This window comes from Cyprinus carpio, chromosome A17 (genome assembly GCF_018340385.1).
Source record: "Cyprinus carpio isolate SPL01 chromosome A17, ASM1834038v1, whole genome shotgun sequence".
In the NCBI taxonomy this organism is placed as follows: domain Eukaryota; kingdom Metazoa; phylum Chordata; class Actinopteri; order Cypriniformes; family Cyprinidae; genus Cyprinus; species Cyprinus carpio.
The window spans coordinates 1,394,793-1,414,935 of NC_056588.1; the positions used below are offsets into that span (position 1 = coordinate 1,394,793).

Below are 20,143 nucleotides of genomic sequence, written 5' to 3' on the forward strand. Positions count from 1 at the left end.
ACATCTTTACGATTATACTGTCACATACGAGCATAAATCTTTACGATTATACTGTCACATACGAGCATACGTCTTTACGATTATACGGTCACATACGAGCATAAATCTTTACGATTATATTTAACTAATGACAATTAGTACATTTTTTAAATACATAATTACAATTAATCATTTTTTTTTTTTTTTGATAATTACTTATCAAAATATCTCTCATGAAGCATAAACATAATTAACAGAAAAAAAAAACTTACAGTGTACGTCTGTTCGTCACTTGCCATTGGAAGCTCATTGAAGCAGCCTACGTTTCTGCTGAACACTGCAGCTCATCTGGCAACCTGGAGTCAGGGGGTAGGGGGAGGGGATACACTGCTCTACAGTATTTTTATAGTGATTGCAGTACCAGTTTAGGCCACAATCCTACATACGGCTCCTTTAAATCATTACAATGAATAGGCCTAACGTAGGCTTACAATGTTTTTATTAAACTGAGATCACACTAAATACAATTTCCGTCGTATTAAAAACATTTCATAAAAATTTTCAAAAGCATCCCCCCCTCTGTTTTTTTCACAAATCGCACCCTGCTCATAAATATTCATTTATAATATTTAGTTTAATTTTTAGTATGGTCACTATGGATTAATGGTAACATCATATGTACTTAAATACAATTTGAAGCAGCAGTGATTTACTCATATAAATGAGTAGAAAGGAAAATATTAGTAAATTGTCAAAATGGGAGGGACTAAGCAGCTTGGAAGTCACCTGTAATTGTTCATGTGCAATAAGTGGGCCTTAACATTATTATTCTTTTTTTTATTCTTCATTGTGAATTTTTCCTTCAGTGCATGTCAATCCCTGTAATGTCTGGAGATTTCACAGTGAAAAAGATTCATCAGTATATTGCTAACATTTTCTTTATAGAAGGATTAAGGAACAAGAAATATTTTAGATGTATTAAATCTCCACATCTAACAATGACTGAAACTTTTTAGATGTTCTGAGACAGCACTGTGATTCTCTTAAAATCCATCCATCTTTAAGATAATTCCAACAATACATTTTGATGCATCCACAAAACCATCACATGAAACATGACGCTCTCTTGTGGCTGCTGGGATACAGTGGAGATATAAGTGAAATCAATTATTTTCCTATCAAATTATACATTTAGAACAATAAAATGGGTTGATTTGCAGAATCAATTTAATTTTTAACACTTCATAGAAACATGAACAGGTACATGTAGTAACTTTTTTATTAAAACAATTGTCAAAACTTGTTTAATACTAAAATGACTAAAACTAAAGTAAAATAAAAAAAAATGCTTAAAAATAAATGAAAGCAATAGAAATATTAAAAAGAAAAAAATGGCAAACTTGAATATATACATTTCAAATCTAATTAAAATCAATACTATAAATATAAATATTTATAAATATAAATAAACATATATAAGCATTTCAAATTAATACTATAATAGCATCTAATGCTAAAATAACATATTTAATGCAAGTTTGTCAATGCTGTCATATCTGTACTGTGTAAAAACTTTAAACCATGAAAAAAGATAGTCACAAATCATAACTTTAAAAATTTACAACATTTATTTTCTGAATGAAAAATATATTTGTTTACAATGGGATATAATTTAGCTCTTCTGACAGCTGTACATCACTCATGATGATGGAGGCAGCAGCGGAGGCTGAGATCTCGCTCTGCACAACCAAAACAGATGAGAATCCATCTGGGGTAAACAGCAGTTTTACTAGCTTCAAATGTAACGTGGTTAAAAGTTAATAACTCTTAAAATCAGCAATGTAAACAGTATCTGCTTATTAATATACATGTATTCCAAAAAGCTTTGTTAATTAATTGTCTTTAAGTTCAGTTTTTCCAGTTCAGATGAACACTGATCACAGTCCACTCACATCAGCAAACCTCAAACATGGCAGCAGTTCGTCTAAATCTAACCCAACAAAACTCAACATGAATTATGAAAATGTTTGAGACAGACATTGTGCTTTTATAACCATTTACTCCAAAACACTTAAATGACTTTTACCTCATAGTAATGATGGATAAATGCTGATTAAACCATTGTGTTGAAGGAACTCACCCTGTGGATGTTCAGTTTTTAAATGAATGGTTCCTGATATTCAGATGCACAGTATAATGTGATAAAGTGATTGTCCTTCGCAATAAAAAAAATAAAAAAAATATTTTAGTTTAGCCAATCCCAACATGGACTCACTGCTTTTGTTTTAGGCACAAGTCAGAACTGAATAGAGAGAGTGACTCTTAACAAGAACAGTTTTAATCATATTTCAGCCCGAAATCAAAAGAAAAAAAAGAATTAATTTTATATTTTAGTCGATTCTGGGACAATTAAACCTTTCTGCCTTTTTTCATAACAATTAAGCAACTATTTGGCTCAGATTCTCATTACGGCCAGGTAAAATAAATCTCATCCTCATTACTTTAATTCAGTCATACATCGTCCTTTCTGCACACAATACGTTAAATTCAGTACAACAAATACTTTTAATTGCACTTTAATACAAATGTTTTTTTGTTTGTTTTACAAACCAGATTCCAAAAAAGTTGGGACACTGTATAAATTGTGAATAAAAACAGAATGCAATGTGGAAGTTTCAAATTTCAATAATTTTATTCAGAATACAACATAGATGACATATCAAATGTTTAAACTGAGAAAATGTATCTTTTTAAGGGAAAAATAAATTGATTTTAAATTTCATGGCATCAACACATCTCAAAAAAGTTGGGACAAGGCCATATGTACCACTGTGTGGCATCCCCTCTTCCTTTTATAACAGTCTATAAACGTCTGGGGAATGAGGAGACAAGTTGCTCAAGTTTAGAAACAGGAATGTTGTCCCATTCTTGTCTAACACAGTCTTCTAGTTGCTCAACTGTCTTTGTCGCATATTCCTCTTTATGATGCGCCAAATGTTTTTTATGGGTGAAAGATCTGGACTGCAGGCTGGCCATTTCAGTACCCGGATCCTTCTTCTATGCAGCCATGATGTTGTAATTGATGCAGTATGTGGTCTGGCATTGTCATGTTGGAAAAAGCAAGGTCTTCCCTGAAAGAGACAACGTCTGGATGGGAGCATATGTTGTTGTAGAACTTGGATATACCTTTCAGCATTGATGGTGCCTTTCCAGATGTGTAAGCTGCCCATGCCACACGCACTCATGCGACCCCATACCATCAGAGATGCAGGCTTCTGAACTGAGCGCTGGTAACAACTTGGGTTGTGCTTGTCCTCTTTAGTCCGGCGTCCCAGTTTTCCAAAAAGAACTTCAAATTTTGATTCGTCTGACAAGACGGTAGCGGCGAATGGCACAGTGGATTGTGTTCACCGACAATGTTTTCTGGAAGTATTCCTGAGCCCATGTTGTGATTTCCATTACAGTAGCATTCCTGTATGTGATGCAGTGCCATCTAAGGGCCCGAAGATCACTGGCATCCAGTATGGTTTTCCGCCCTTGACCCTAACGCACAGAGATTGTTCCAGATTCTCTGAATCTTTGGATGATATTATGCACTGTAGATGATAATAACTTCAAACTCTTTGCAATTTTTCTCTAAAAAAAACTCCTTTCTGATATTGCTCCACTATTTTTTGCCGCAGCATTGGGGGGATTGGTGATCCTCTGCCCATCTTGATTTCTGAGAGACACTGCCACTCTGAGAGGCTCTTTTTATACCCAATCATGTTGCCAATTGACCTAAATTGCAAATTGGTCCTCCAGCTGTTCCTTAATGTCTCACTTTCAACATTTTATATGTTATCTATATTCTATTGTGAATAAAATATAAGTTTATGAGATTTGTAAATTATTCCATTCATTTTTTACATACAATTTGTACAGTGTCCCAACTTTTTTGGAATCGGGTTTGTACATAAATCTTGTCAGCAGATGGAAGCATAAAGTGCTCCAAAATCTCCTGGTAGATGTCTGCATTGACTTTGGACTTGATAAAACATAATGGACCAACACCAACAGATATCACGGCACCACTGACTTCAGAAACTTCACACTGGACTTTGGATTCTGTGCCTCTTCAGTCTTCCTCCAGACCTTGATTTCCAAATGAAAGGGTAAATTTACTTTCATTTGAAAAGAGGACTTTGGACCACTGAGGAAGTCCAGTTCTTTCTCTTTACCCCAGGTGAAATGCTTCTGACTTTTTTTTTTCTGGTTCAGGAGTGGCTTGGTTCTAGGAATGTGACAGTTTTAGCCCTTTTCCTGAAGACGTCTGAGCGTGGGGACTCTTGATGCACTGACCCCGGCTTCAGTCCACTCCTTGTGAAGCTCTCCCAAGTTCTTGAATATTTCCTGACAATCTTCCCAAGGCTGTGGTCATCCCCATTGCTTGTGCACCTTTTCCCTCCAGTCAAATTTCTATGAATATATCTTGATACAGCACTCTGATCAGCCAGCCCTTTTAGCAATGACCTTCTGTGGCTTATCCTCCTTGTGGAGGGTGTCAATGATCATCTTCTGGACAAGTCAGTCCCATTGTGGTTGCATGTGCTAAACTAGCCTAGGAGGTACCCAGTATTTACTTATCCAGCTCAAAATGGAATATTCCAATTTTGAGATACTGAATTAATTTTTCTGAAGCTGTAAGTCGTAACCATCAGAATTAAAAAAAAAAAAAAAAAAAAAAAAAAAAAACCTCTTGAATTTCAGTTTGTGCACAAATCTCAAATATTTGCTTTTGAATTAAATTACCAAAATAACCTCCATGATATTCTAATTTAAGATGCACCTGTAGTTCACAACATAAGATGCATACAAAATATCTGCAGTGCTTTGGGGAAGTGGGTGTTCAAGTGAAACTCTTGGGGCAGAGACTGATTGGCAGAACAATTTATAGCATCATGGGCAACAGATTCCACTTAATTCTTTAAACCAACTTCACAGTAGGTCTCTTTAAAGAAGTTAACTTCCCTACTGAGAAGTGAGCTTTTCTAGAAAGAAAAGGGACAGTATGACTACCAATTTCCCCACATGTACAGCACAAATCAACTGGTTAAACCAGACAAGAAAAGCAGAAACAAGAATAGGGTTTTCCATTTATTGAAAGCTAGCAGTAGGTTCTCATTTACTGAAGTCCAGCTAAAGTCTTCTGTCGCTCTTTAACCATTACAGGACCGAGTGAGGCATTGCCTTCCCACTGAACACCTAGAAAAAGCAAATACCCAAGTTAAGTAGAGCACATGAAATGTCAAAAGCAACCTTAAAGTAGCTACCTACCCCCAATAGGAGCAGCACTTCCAACACCAGGACCACATGTTGAGTCACAGCAACCACAAGCCTGGTGGTTCCCATCAGCAGCAAGCCACCTGCAACAAGAAAAATTAGACACAGCACCTTGACAGTGTTCTTAAGCAGCATGAACATACCCGTTGGAGAAGGAACAGGATTTGTGGAGAGCATCACTGGGTGCAGAAGCAATAGTGGCCTTCACAGTACATGTTATGTAGATCTGCAAGAGACACCACAAGTGAGAGTTCACAAAACCAAAGCAGATGGGAAGAGAAGTCAGATTCATTTAACATAACACATACAGAAGGACTGTCTCCTCCCTGAAACATGAAGGCCTCCAGCTGGAACCGGATCTTGTCTTCCTGGGTTCGAGGCATGAAGCTGGATCTGGAAGCTGTAGCCTTGGCATCCACAAGGCACCTGATAGAGTGGTGACAAAGAACTCCATGTCGTCTCTGTAGCATCAAGTTCCCAGAGCTTACCAATTCTCAGGGACAATGTGGTTAAAGAGCAGCTCAAGAACCAGCTTCATGCATCAAGTGCCATGACCCGTGCTGCATTCCAATGTGGCTACCTGCAGTACTACACTTCAGGACAAACTACCACACCATTGCATCTTTAACAGACTGCTGTTGCATAGTTACATGTAACTGGTCACTAAACTGGCCTGTCACCATAGTTAACATCCTCCACATTTAAAAGTGTAACTTCCTACCATACTGGAAAGAAGAGTACCATGTTGATCTGCCAGCCACGGTCTTCCCACGATGAACTCTTTTGCATGCATTTAAATGTTAATTCCCAAACATGTTTATGAAGGTTAAATTGCACTTTAACAGGTTAAAAATGATGATTAGCAACTCAAACCCTTTAAATCGACGTGTCAACCAGTTGCCCACATTTGTAGGTCTGAACCAATGCCTACCCAGAGCACAAAGGATTGTGGGCAACATTAGCCATTAGAGTGCACACAGGTACATGGAACATCCAGGGACTTTTGGCATACGCTTTTCAACATGCTATGCTTCCAGACAAATTTTAATCTCACATACCATTTAGGATGATAGTATGAACATTGGGATAGTTATTCAGTGACAACAAAAAGCACTTACCAAGAGGAACTAAACCTAGTCACTTGACTCACCCCAATTCTCAGTGACCAAGTGCTCACTGAACAAACTTAATCAGTTCTAGAGAATAAAGTAATGACTTTACCCATGATTCTCAATGAAGGAATATCTCGGAACAGAATTCACATCAGGTACTCGGGTGGCCACACAGCTATCCACAAACACACGCAGTGGGACGTGGTTGTACACCTTCACGGATGCCTCAATATTAATAATGTCACCCAAGTAGTACACGTTTGAAGGCCTCTGAGAGGACCAGTCATCTGCAAGAGGAAAGAACAGTTTAGGCACAGCCACATTCACAAGGCTTAAGATCAAACACTGCACAAACCCATCATGAGGTTCAGGGAGAACTGCAAGATGTCCTCGCCAACCTCCGTTGAGGCATAAGGGACCCAATTTGGATTCAAGGCATTACTGCTCACATTAAATAACCTGCAGTTCAAGGAGATACCAAAAACAACCTTCCAGTTGCAACACCACAAGAAACATTGCTGAAAGTCACATCTGGTCACTTACCTTTGATAGTGGCATTGAACACCAACAAGTGCACCCTCAGCACGGGTAATCGGAGTGCCAGCAAATGCCACAGGAGTGTAGGTAAGAGCAAAGGTGTAGACAAGCTCATTCTCAGTCATCTGAGAGAGATGGAAGTTGTTACCAAGTGGGTTCACATCAACTACACTCTTAAATAAGATGTTCAAAATGGTGTTTTAGCAGCCATGCCATAGAAGTACTTTTGGTTCCCCAAAGCAGCTTTTAGTTATCAGCTTTTAAAAGAAAGATAGTTCTGTGGATGTTAAACAATCAAGTAACAATTGACACCTATGAAGAAACTTTCTTATTGGTTAATCCAGTAAGACTCAACAGTTCTTACCATCAGCACACTATTGCAGTCCTGTAGTTCATATTCAAAGATGAGCACCCCGGAGGCAGGAGTCCTCACGGACAACAGGACAGCCTCCCATAGACAAACCAGATGGCTGGATCAGCTGACCATTGCTAAACAAATCTTTCTTCACCTCCACATGGAACCCGGTTCTCACTACACTGAACAGCTACACTACTGGGAGTTACAGGTTGCCTCAACTGGAAGTTCACCGCCAACTCCCTTGGCACCTCTGGAATGATGGGAAACCTCCAGTCCAAAGGCTTGACTGGACCCTGCATCAGCTGCTTCTCCTGAGAACCAAGAGGATCTTGTGCAAATTTTCTGGAGTCAAAACTCTGAAACTGAGAAGCCTTTTGGAAAGGATTCAAGAACCCTTGAGAAGAAAGAACAGGACCTCTGGAAGCTGGAGCTGATTGCGGCTTCATGATGCTTGGACTTTGACTGTCTCTCAAACTTCCCCATGCATTCTTCAGGTCAAAAGCCACAATCACAACCAACACTAACACACCTTGCAAGAAGCCCATTCTGATGAACTTTGGCACAATGCTCCAATACCCATCAGTGTTGGCTTTGCTATTTAGTAGAGCATTGAATTAAGGTGGCTCCTCCCCTTTCAGCTTAATTAATTAACTTTGATTCTTCTCTGGGCTTGTAAAGTTTATTCATCACCAATTGAGAACAGTCAAGAACATCACTAACCAATAGAAAGCTTCATGTGGATCTGAGATTTTAATCTTCGTTTGCTCACTGTTTTAAGAAACGTTTAACAGTTTTCCATTATAGATAGTTCATAAAAAAATATTAATTAATACTCATAAATATTCATTTATAATATTTAGTTTAATTTTTAGTATGGTCACTATGGATTAATGGTAACATCATATGTACCTAAATACAATTTGAAGCAGCAGTGATTTACTCATATAAATGAGTAGAAAGGAAAATATTAGTAAATTGTCAAAATGGGAGGGACTAAGCAGCTTGGAAGTCACCTGTAATTGTTCATGTACGATAAGTGGGCCCCTATGGGCCTTTATTCTTTTTTTTATTCTTCATTGTGAATTTTTCCTTCAGTGCATGTCAATCCCTGTAATGTCTGGAGATTTCACAGTGAAAAAGATTCATCAGTATATTGCTAACATTTTCTTTATAGATAGATTAAGGAACAAGAAATATGTTAGATGTATTAAGTCTCCACATCTAACAATGACTGAAACTTTTTAGATGTTCTGAGACAGCGCTGTGATTCTCTTAAAATCCATCCATCTTTAAGATTATTCCAACAATACATTTTGATGCATCCACAAAACCATCACATGAAACATGACGCTCTCTTGTGGCTGCTGGGATACAGTGGAGAAATCAAGTGATCAATCAATTACATTACAATTAAGTGAAATCAGTTATTTTCCTGTCAAATTATACATAGAACAATAAAATGGGTTGATTTGCAGAATCAATTTAATTTTTAACACTTCATAGAAACATGAACAGGTACATGTAGTAACTTTTTTAATTAAAACATTTGTCAAAACTTGTTTAATACTAAAATGACTAAAACTAAAGTAAAATAAAAAAAATGCTTAAAAATAAATGAAAGCAATAGAAATATTAAAAAGAAAAAAATGGCAAACTTGAATATATACATTTCAAAGCTAATTAAAATCAATACTATAAATATAAATATTTATAAATATAAATAAACATATATAAGCATTTCAAATTAATACTATAATAGCATCTAATGCTAAAATAACATTATTTAATGCAAGTTTGTCAATGCTGTCATATCTGTACTGTGTAAAAACTTTAAAACATGAAAAAAGATAGTCACAAATCATAACTTTAAAAATTTAGAACATTTATTTTCTGAATGAAAAATATAGTTGTTTACAATGGGATATAATTTAGCTCTTCTGACAGCTGTACATCACTCATGATGATGGAGGCAGCAGCGGAGGCTGAGATCTCGCTCTGCACAACCAAAACAGATGAGAATCCATCTGGGGTAAACAGCAGTTTTAGTTTTATTAGAATGTTAAGTTGTTAAGTGTTTATAAGTTTTAAAATCAGCAATATAAACAGTATCTGCTTATTAATATACATGTATTCCAAAAAGCAGCTCTGAGAAGGCTTTTATAGCTTTGTTCATTAATTGTCTTTTTCAGTTTTTGTTCATTAGTCCACTGTGGCAGCTTTAGTCGTGGTTCAGTTTTTCCAGTTCAGATGATCGACACTGATCACCGGGTTTGTGTTCATTGCTCTCCACTCACATCAGCAAACCTCACCAACATGGCTGAATGTCACGTCACTCACTCACTAAATCTAACCCAACAAAACTCAACATGAACTATGAAAATGTTTGAGACAGACATTGTGCTTTTATAACCATTTACTCCAAAACACTTAAATGACGTTTACCTCATAGTAATGACGGATAAATGCTGATTAAACCATTGTGTTGAAGGAACTCACCCTGTGGATGTTCAGTTTTTAAATGAATGGTTCCTCATATTCAGATGCACAGTATAATGTGATAAAGTGATTGTCCTTCGCAATAAAAAAAAAAAAAAAAAAATATTTTACTTTAGCCAATCCCAACAAGGACACACTGCTTTTGTTTTAGGCACAAGTCAGAACTGAATAGAGAGAGTTACTCTTAACAAGAACAGTTTTAATCATATTTCAGCCCGAAATCAAAAGAAAAAAAAGAATTAATTTTATATTTTAGTCGATTCTGGGACAATTAAATCTTTCTGCCTTTTTCATAACAATTAAGCAACTATTTGGTTCAAATTCTCATTACGGTCAGGTGATCACCCTCATTACTTTAATTCAATAATACATCGTCCTTTCTGCACACAATACATTAAATTCAGTACAACAAATACTTTTAATTGCACTTTAATACACGTTTTTTGTTTGTTTTACAAACCAGATTCCAAAAAAGTTGGGACACTGTACAAATTGTGAATAAAAACGGAATGCAATGTGGAAGTTTCAAATTTCAATAATTTTATTCAGAATACAACATAGATTACATATCAAATGTTTAAACTGAGAAAATGTATCTTTTTAAGGGAAAAATAAATTGATTTTAAATTTCATGGCATCAACACATCTCAAAAAAGTTGGGACAAGGCCATATGTACCACTGTGTGGCATCCCCTCTTCCTTTTATAACAGTCTATAAACGTCTGGGGAATGAGGAGACAAGTTGCTCTTTTGAATTTAATGGTATCAAAAAAGTTGGACTCGAAAGTTGCTCTGCATTTTCCAAGTGCACACACACACACAGGAATGGTTTAGAAACATTAATGTTGTCCCATTCTTGTCTAACACAGTCTTCTAGTTGCTCAACTGTCTTCTTTGTCGCATATTCCTCTTTATGATGCGCCAAATGTTTTCTATGGGTGAAAGATCTGGACTGCAGGCTGGCCATTTCAGTACCAGGATCCTTCTTCTATGCAGCCATGATGTTGTAATTGATGCAGTATGTGGTCTGGCATTGTTATGTTGGAAAATGCAAGGTCTCCCCTGAAAGAGACAACATCTGGATGGGAGCATATGTTGTTCTAGAACTTGGATATACCTTTCAGCATTGATGGTGCCTTTCCAGATGTGTAAGCTGCCCATGCCACATGCACTCATGCAACCCCATACCATCAGAGATGCAGTCTTCTGAACTGAGCGCTGATAACAACTTGGGTTGTCCTTGTCCTCTTTAGTCCGGATGACATGGCGTCCCAGTTTTCCAAAAATAACTTCAAATTTTGATTCGTCTGCCAAGACGGTAGCGGCGAATGGCACGGTGGATTGTGTTCACCGACAATGTTTTCTGGAAGTATTCCTGAGCCCATGTTGTGATTTCCATTACAGTAGCATTCCTGTATGTGATGCAGTGCCGTCTAAGGGCCCGGAGATCACGGGCATCCAGTATGGTTTTCCGCCCTTGACCCTAAAGCACAGAGATTGTTCCAGATTCTCTGAATCTTTGGATGATATTATGCACTGTAGATGATAATAACTTCAAACTCTTTGCAATTTTTCTCTAAAAAAAACTCCTTTCTGATATTGCTCCACTATTTTTCGCCGCAGCATTGGGGGGATTGGTGATCCTCTGCCCATCTTGATTTCTGAGAGACACTGCCACTCTGAGAGGCTCTTTTTATACCCAATCATGTTGCCAATTGACCTAATAAGTTGCAAATTGGTCCTCCAGCTGTTCCTTAATGTCTCACTTTCAACATTTTATATGTTATCTATATTCTATTGTGAATAAAATATAAGTTTATGAGATTTGTAAATTATTCCATTCCTTTACATACAATTTGTACAGTGTCCCATCTTTTTTGGAATCGGGTTTGTACATAAATCTTGTCAGCAGATGGAAGCATAAAGTGCTCCAAAATCTCCTGGTAGATGGCTGCATTGACTTTGGACTTGATAAAACATAATGGACCAACACCAACAAACATCACGGCACCACTGACTTCAGAAACTTCACACTGGACTTTGGATTCTGTGCCTCTTCAGTCTTCCTCCAGACCTTGATTTCCAAATGAAAGGGTAAATTTACTTTCATTTGAAAAGAGGACTTTGGACCACTGAGCAAGTCCAGTTCTTTCTCTTTACCCCAGGTGAAATGCTTCTGACTTTTTTTCCGGTTCAGGAGTGGCTTGGTTCTAGGAATGTGACAGTTTTAGCCCTTTTCCTGAAGACGTCTGAGCGTGGGGACTCTTGATGCGCTGACCCCGGCTTCAGTCCACTCCTTGTGAAGCTCTCCCAAGTTCTTGAATATTTCCTGACAATCTTCCCAAGGCTGTGGTCATTCCCGTTGCTTGTGCACCTTTTCCCTCCGGTCAAATTTCTATGAATATATCTTGATACAGCACTCTGATCAGCCAGCCCTTTTAGCAATGACCTTCTGTGACTTACCCTCCTTGTGGAGGGTGTCAATGATCTTCTGGACAAGTCAGTCCCATTATTGTGGTTGCATGTGCTAAACTAGCCTAGGAGGTACCCAGTATTTACTAATCTTGCTCAAAATGGAATATTCCAATTTTGAGATACTGAATTTTTCTGAAGCTGTAAGCCGTAACTATCAGAATTAAAAAAACCTCTTGAATTATTTCAGTTTGTGCACAAATCTCAAATATTTGCTTTTGAATTAAATTACCAAAATAACTTCCATGATATTCTAATTTAAGATGCACCTGTAGTTCACAACACAAGATGCATACAAAATATCTGCAGTGCTTTGGGGAAGTGGGTGTTCAAGTGAAACTCTTGGGGCAGAGACTGATTGGCAGAACAATTTATAGCATCATGGGCAACAAATTCCACTTAATTCTTTAAACTGAGTTTAAACCAACTTCACAGTAGGTCTCTTTAAAGGACAAGTTAACTTCCCTACTGAGAAGTGAGCTTTTCTAGAAAGAGAAAAGGGACAGTATGACTACCAGTTTCCCCACATTCATAGCACAAATCAACTGGTTAAACTAGACAAGAAAAGCAGAAACAAGAATAGGGTTCACTTTATTGAGAGCCAGTAATAGGTTCTCTCATTTACTGAAGTCCAGCTAAAGTCTTCTGTCGCTCTTTAACCATTACAGGACCGAGTGAGGCATTGCCTTCCCACTGAACACCTAGAAAAAGCAAATACCCAAGTTAAGTAGAGCACATGAAGGGTCAAAAGCAACCTTAAAGTAGCTACCTACCCCCAATAGGAGCAGCACTTCCAACACCAGGACCACATGTTGAGTCACAGCAACCACAAGCCTGGTGGTTCCCATCAGCAGCAAGCCACCTGCAACAAGAAAAATCAGACACAGCACCTTCACAGTGTTCTTAAGCAGCATGAACATACCCGTTGGAGAAGGAACAGGATTTGTGGAGAGCATCACTGGGTGCAGAAGCAACAGTGGCCTTCACAGTACATGTTATGTAGATCTGCAAGAGACACCACAAGTGAGAGGTCACAAAACCAAAGCAGATGGGAAGAGAAGTCAGATTCATTCAACATGACACGTACAGAAGGACTGTCTCCTCCCTGAAACATGAAGGCTTCCAGCTGGAACCGGATCTTGTCTTCCTGGGTTCGAGGCATGAAGCGGGAGCTGGAAGCTGTAGCCTTGGCATCCACAAAGCACCTGATAGAGTGGTGACAAAGAACTCAGTCGTCTCTGTAGCATCAAGTTCCCAGATCTTACCAATTCTCAGGGACAATGTGGTTAAAGAGCAGCTCAAGAACCAGCTTCATGCATCAAGTGCCATGACCCATGCTGCATCCAAATGTGGCTACCTGCGGTACTACACTTCGGGACAAACTACCACACCATTGCATCTTTAACAGACTGCTGTAGCATAGTTACATGTAACCGGTCACTAAACTGGCCTGTCACCATAGTTAACATCCTCCACATTTAAAAGTAACTTCCTACCATACTGGAGAGAAGAGTACCATGTTGATCTGCCAGGCACGGTCTTCCCACGATGAACTCTGCTAACTTTTGCATTTAAATGTTAATGCCCAAACATGTTTATGGAGGTTAAATTGCACTTTAACAGGTTAAAATGATGATTAGCAACTCAAACCCCTTTAAATTGACGTGTCAACCAGTTGCCCACATTTGTAGATCTAAACCAATTCCTACCCAGAGCACAAAGGATTGTGGGCAACATTAGCCATTAGAGTGCACACAGGTACATGGAACATCCAGGGACTTTTGGCATACGCTTTTCAACATGCTTTGCTTCCAGTCAAATTTTAATCTCACATACCATTTTGGATGATAGTATGAACATTGGGATAGTTATTCAGTGACAACAAAAAGCATTTAACAAGAGGAACTAAACCTAGTCACTTGACTCACACCAATTCTCAGTGACCAAGTGCTCACTGAACAAACTTAATCAGTTCTAGAGAATGAAGTAACATGACTTTACCCATGATTCTCAATGAAGGAATATCTCGGAACAGAATTCACATCAGGTACTCGGGTGGCCACACAGCTATCCACAAACACACGCAGTGGGACATGGTTGTACACCTTCACGGATGCCTCTATATTAATAATGTCACCCAAGTAGTACACGTTTGAAGGCCTCTGAGAGGACCAGTCATCTGCAAGAGGAAAGAACAGTTTAGGCACAGCCACATTCACAAGGCTTAAGATCTAACACTGCACAAACCCATCATGAGGTTCAGAGAGAACTGCAAGAGGTCCTCGCCAACCTCCGTTGAGGCATAAGGGACCCAAGTTGGCTTCAAGGTATTACTGCTCACATTAAATAACCTGCAGTTCAAGGAGATACCAAAAACAACCTTCCAGTTGCAACACCACAAGAAACATTGCTGAGTCACATCTGGTCACTTACCTTTGATAGTGGCATTGAACACCAACAAGTGCACCCTCAGCACGGATTATCGGAGTGCCAGCAAATGCCACAGGAGTGTAGGTAAGAGCAAAGGTGTAGACAAGCTCATTCTCAGTCATCTGAGAGAGATGGAAGTTGTTACCAAGTGGGTTCACATCAACTACACTCTTAAATAAGATTTTCAAAATGGTGTTTTTGGCAGCCATGCCATAGAAGTACTTTTGGTTCCCCAAAGCAGCTTTTAGTTATCAGCTTTTAAAAGAAACATAGTTCTGTGGATGTTAAACAATCAAGTAACAATTGACACCTATGAAGAAACTCTCATTGGTTAATCCAGTAAGACTCAACAGTTCTTACCATCAGCACACTATTGCAGTCCTGTAGTTCATATTCAATGATGAGCACCCCAGAGGCAGAGTCCTCACGGACAACAGGACAGCCTCCCATAGACAAACCAGATGGCTGGATCAGCTGACCATTGCTAAACAAATCCTTCTTCACCTCCACATGAACCCGGTTCTCACTGCACTGAACAGCTACACTACTGGGAGTCACAGGTTGCCTCAACTGGAAGTTCACCGCCAACTCCCTTGGCACCTCCGGAACGATGGGAAACTTCCAGTCCAAAGGCTTGACTGGACCCTGCATCAGCTGCTTCTCCTGAGAACCAAGAGGCTCTTGTGCAAATTTTCTGGAGTCAAAACTCTGAAACTGAGAAGCCTTTTGGAAAGGATTCAAAAGCCCTTGAGAAGAAAGAACAGGACCTCTGGAAGCTGGAGCTGATTGCGGCTTCATGATGCTTGGACTTTGACTGTATCTCAAACTTCCCCATGCATTCTTCAGGTCAAAAGCCACAATCACAACCAACACTAACACACCTTGCAAGAAGCCCATTCTAACAAACTTTGGTACAAGACTCAAATACACATGAGTGTTGGCTTTGCTATTTAGTAGAGCTTTGAATTAAGGTGGCTCCTCCCCTTTCAGCTTAACTGATTAACTTTGATTCTCCTCTGGGCTTGTAGAGTTTATTCATCACCAATTGAGAACAGTCAAGAACATCACTAACCAATAGAAAGCTCCATGTGGATCTGAGATTTTAATCTTCGTTTGCTCACTATTTTATTAAGAAACGTTTAACAGTTTTCCATTATAGAAAGTTCATAAAAAAGGATTAATTAATACTCATAAATATTCATTAATATTTAGTTTTTAGTATGGTCACTATGGATTAATGGTAACATCATATATACCTAAATACGATTTGAAGCAGCAGTGATTTACTCATATAAATGAGTAGAAAGGAAAATATTAGTAAATTGGCAAGATGGGAGGGGCTAAGCAGCTCAGAAGTCACCTGTAATTGTTCAGGTACGATAAGTGGGCCTAAACATTATCATCCTTTTTTACTCTTCATTGTGAATTTTTCCTTCAGTGCATGTCAATCCCTGTAATGTCTGGAGATTTCACAGTGAAAGAGATTCATCAGTATATTGCTAACATTTTTTTTTTAGAAAGATTAAGGAACTATATATATGTTAGATCTATTAAATCTCCACATCTAACAATGACTGAAACGTTTTAGAATTTTCTGAGACAGCGCTGTGATTCTCTTAAAATCCATCCATCTTTAAGATTATTCCAACAATACATTTTGATGCATCCACAAAACCATCACATGAAACATGACGCTCTCTTGTGGCTGCTGGGATACAGTGGAGATACAGGTCCTTCTCAAAAAATTAGCATATTGTGATAAAAGTTCATTATTTTCCATAATGTAATGATAAAAATTAAACTTTCATATATTTTAGATCCATTGCACACCAACTGAAATATTTCAGGTCTTTTATTGTTTTAATACTGATGATTTTGGCATACAGCTCATGAAAACCCAAAATTCCTATCTCAAAAAATTAGCATATCATGAAAAGGTTCTCTAAACGAGCTATTAACCTAATCATCTGAATCAACTAATTAACTCTAAACACCTGCAAAAGATTCCTGAGGCTTTTAAAAACTCCCAGCCTGGTTCATTACTCAAAACCGCAATCATGGGTAAGACTGCCGACCTGACTGCTGTCCAGAAGGTCATCATTGACACCCTCAAGCGAGAGGGTAAGACACAGAAAGAAATTTCTGAACGAATAGGCTGTTCCCAGAGTGCTGTATCAAGGCACCTCAGTGGGAAGTCTGTGGGAAGGAAAAAGTGTGGCAAAAAAGGCTGCACAACGAGAAGAGGTGACCGGACCCTGAGGAAGATTGTGGAGAAGGACCGATTCCAGACCTTGGGGGACCTGCGGAAGCAGTGGACTGAGTCTGGAGTAGAAACATCCAGAGCCACCGTGCACAGGCGTGTGCTTTTGAAACAGCGGCAGAAGCGCCTGACCTGGGCTACAGAGAAGCAGCACTGGACTGTTGCTCAGTGGTCCAAAGTACTTTTTTTCGGATGAAAGCAAATTTTGCATGTCATTCGGAAATCAAGGTGCCAGAGTCTGGAGGAAGACTGGGGAGAAGGAAATGCCAAAATGCCTGAAGTCCAGTGTCAAATACCCACAGTCAGTGATGGTCTGGGGTGCCATGTCAGCTGCTGGTGTTGGTCCACTGTGTTTTATCAAGGGCAGGGTCAATGCAGCTAGCTATCAGGAGATTTTGGAGCACTTCATGCTTCCATCTGCTGAAAAGCTTTATGGAGATGAAGATTTCGTTTTTCAGCACGACCTGGCACCTGCTCACAGTGCCAAAACCACTGGTAAATGGTTTACTGACCATGGTATTACTGTGCTCAATTGGCCTGCCAACTCTCCTGACCTGAACCCCATAGAGAATCTGTGGGATATTGTGAAGAGAAAGTTGAGAGACGCAAGACCCAACACTCTGGATGAGCTTAAGGCCGCTATCGAAGCATCCTGGGCCTCCATAACACCTCAGCAGTGCCAGAGGCTGATTGCCTCCATGCCACGCCGCATTGAAGCAGTCATTTCTACAAAAGGATTCCCGACCAAGTATTGAGTGCATAACTGAACATAATTATTTGAAGGTTGACTTTTTTTGTATTAAAAACACTTTTCTTTTATTGGTCAGATGATATATGCTAATTTTTTGAGATAGGAATTTTGGGTTTTCATGAGCTGTATGCCAAAATCATCAGTATTAAAACAATAAAAGACCTGAAATATTTCAGTTGGTGTGCAATGAATCTAAAATATATGAAAGTTTAATTTTTATCATTACATTATGGAAAATAATGAACTTTTATCACAATATGCTAATTTTTTGAGAAGGACCTGTGTAAGTGAAATCAATTATTTTCCTATCAAATTATACATTTAGAACAATAAAATGGGTTGATTTGCAGAATCAATTTAATTTTTAACACTTCATAAAAACATGAACAGGTACATGTAGTAACTTTGTTTTTATTAAAACAATTGTCAAAACTTGTTTAATACTAAAACAACTAAAACCAAACTAAAATAAAAAATGCTTAAAAATAAATGAAAGCAATAGAAATATAAAAAAGAAAAAAATGACAAACTTAAATGAATATATACATTTCAAAGCTAATTAAAATCAATACTATAAATATTTATAAATATAAATAAACATATATAAGCATTTCAAATTAATACTATAATAGCATCTAATACTAAAATAACATTTTAATGCAAGTTTGTCAATGCTGTCATATCTGTACTGTGTAAAAACTTTAAACCATGAAAAAAGATAGCCACAAATCATTACTTTAACAATTAAGAACATTTATTTTCTGATTGAAAAATATAGTTGTTTACAATGGGATATAATTTAGCTCTTCTGACAGCTGTACATCACTCATGATGATGGAGGCAGCAGCGGAGGCTGAGATCTCGCTCTGCACAACCAAAACAGATGAGAATCCATCTGGGGTAAACAGCAGTTTTACTAGCTTCAAATGTAATGTGGTTAAAAGTTAATAACACTTAAAATCAGCAATATAAACAGTATCTGCTTATTAATAAACCTGTATTCCAAAAAGCAGCTCTGAGAAGGCTTTTTCAGCTTTGTTCATTAACTGTCTTTAGGTTCAGTTTTTCCAGTTCAGATGAACACTGATCACAGTCCACTCACATCAGCAAACCTCAAACATGGCAGCAGTTTGTCTAAATCTAACCCAACAAAACTCAACATGAATTATGAAAAGGTTTGAGACAGACATTGTGCTTTTATAACCATTTACTCCAAAACACTTAAATGACTTTTACCTCATAGTAATGACGGATAAATGCTGATTAAACCATTGTGTTGAAGGAACTCACCTTGTGGATGTTCAGTTTTTAAATGAATGGTTCCTGATATTCAGATGCACAGTATAATGTGAAAAAGTGATTGTCCTTCGCAATAAAAAAAAATTGTATTTTACAGTTTAGCCAAAACCCAACAAGGACACACTGCTATTGTTTTAGGCACAAGTCCGAACTGAATAGAGAGAGTTACTCTTAACAAGAACAGTTTTAATCATATTTCAGCCCGAAATCAAAAGAAAAAATATATAATTAATTTTATATTTTAGCCGATTCTGGGACAATTGAACCTTTCTGCCTTTTTTAATAACAATTAAGCAACTATTTGGCTCAAATTCTCATTACGGTCAGGTGAAATAAATCTCATCCTCATTACTTTAATTCAGTAATACATCATCCTTTCTGCACACAATAAAATAAATTCAGTACAACAAATACTTTCAAATGCACTTTACAAAGTTTTTTTTTTTTTTACTCAAATTGCACTGCTTTTTTCTTGTGAGTTTTGTAGTGAAATATGACTTGGGCGTTTCTGTGCAACTCACCCATGGAAAAATTTGGCTCCACAAAAATTGTATACTTTCAATAAATTGTAAACGACCGTCACGATGAATCATCTAAAACTCAAAAAAAAAAAAAAAAAAAATAAATAAAAAAATTACACCAAGTCTTTGTTTGAACGGGACGCTGCATATATGTTTGGGTTTAAAGCAATAGTTTACTAAAAATGAAAATTTGCTTATAATGTGCTCACCCTCAGCTCATCCAAGATGTAGAGGAGTTTGTTTCTTCTTCAAATTTAGAGAAATGTAGCATTGCATCACTTACTCAATGGATGCTCTGCAGTGAATGGGTGCCGTCAGAATGAGAGTCCAAACAGCTGGTGGTTCCACTGCTGAGCAAGTGATGGATTTATCCAAATTCAGTACATTTTCAGCAAATGTAAACTATTTCTTTAAGAACAAGCAACAGCACCATTATGGTGGAATGTAGCATCAGTCTGCACTGCTTTATCGTAAATAACCAGTATGCAATTCAAATTAAAACACAAAGGGCCTAATGATAATGAATCCTCTGCAAACAGAATGGACAATGCAGTTTCACAGTGTTTTAAGACTCAAAGAACTCGATATGCTGAAAACTCTTTGGTA

General features: G+C 37.9%; 2 protein-coding genes and 1 pseudogene across 2 annotated transcripts in view; all 3 read right to left on the minus strand.

Moving 5' to 3' along the window:
* Positions 1-5,102: 5,102 nt before the first annotated feature.
* Positions 5,103-7,893, minus strand: LOC109052486 (annotated as a pseudogene).
* A 4,738-nt stretch (positions 7,894-12,631) lies between these two features.
* On the minus strand, positions 12,632-15,639 carry LOC109052487 (zona pellucida sperm-binding protein 3-like). Its single transcript, XM_042773470.1, has 8 exons — positions 15,067-15,639; positions 14,710-14,828; positions 14,524-14,627; positions 14,278-14,455; positions 13,364-13,481; positions 13,199-13,281; positions 13,050-13,138; positions 12,632-12,977 (listed from the first exon to the last, which is right to left on the minus strand). Exons 1-8 carry the CDS (start codon positions 15,601-15,603, stop codon positions 12,898-12,900), a joined length of 1,308 nt encoding a protein of 435 aa, XP_042629404.1. The 5' UTR covers positions 15,604-15,639; the 3' UTR covers positions 12,632-12,897.
* Positions 15,640-19,827: 4,188 nt separating this feature from the next.
* The window catches only part of LOC109052482 (tyrosine-protein phosphatase non-receptor type 21-like), a 26,650-nt gene continuing 26,334 nt past the window's right edge, over positions 19,828-20,143 (minus strand). The window contains 1 exon segment of the mRNA XM_042773460.1: positions 19,828-20,143. This exon segment is cut by the window's right edge and continues 1,002 nt beyond it. The gene's annotated coding sequence lies outside the window, so the exon portion shown is untranslated.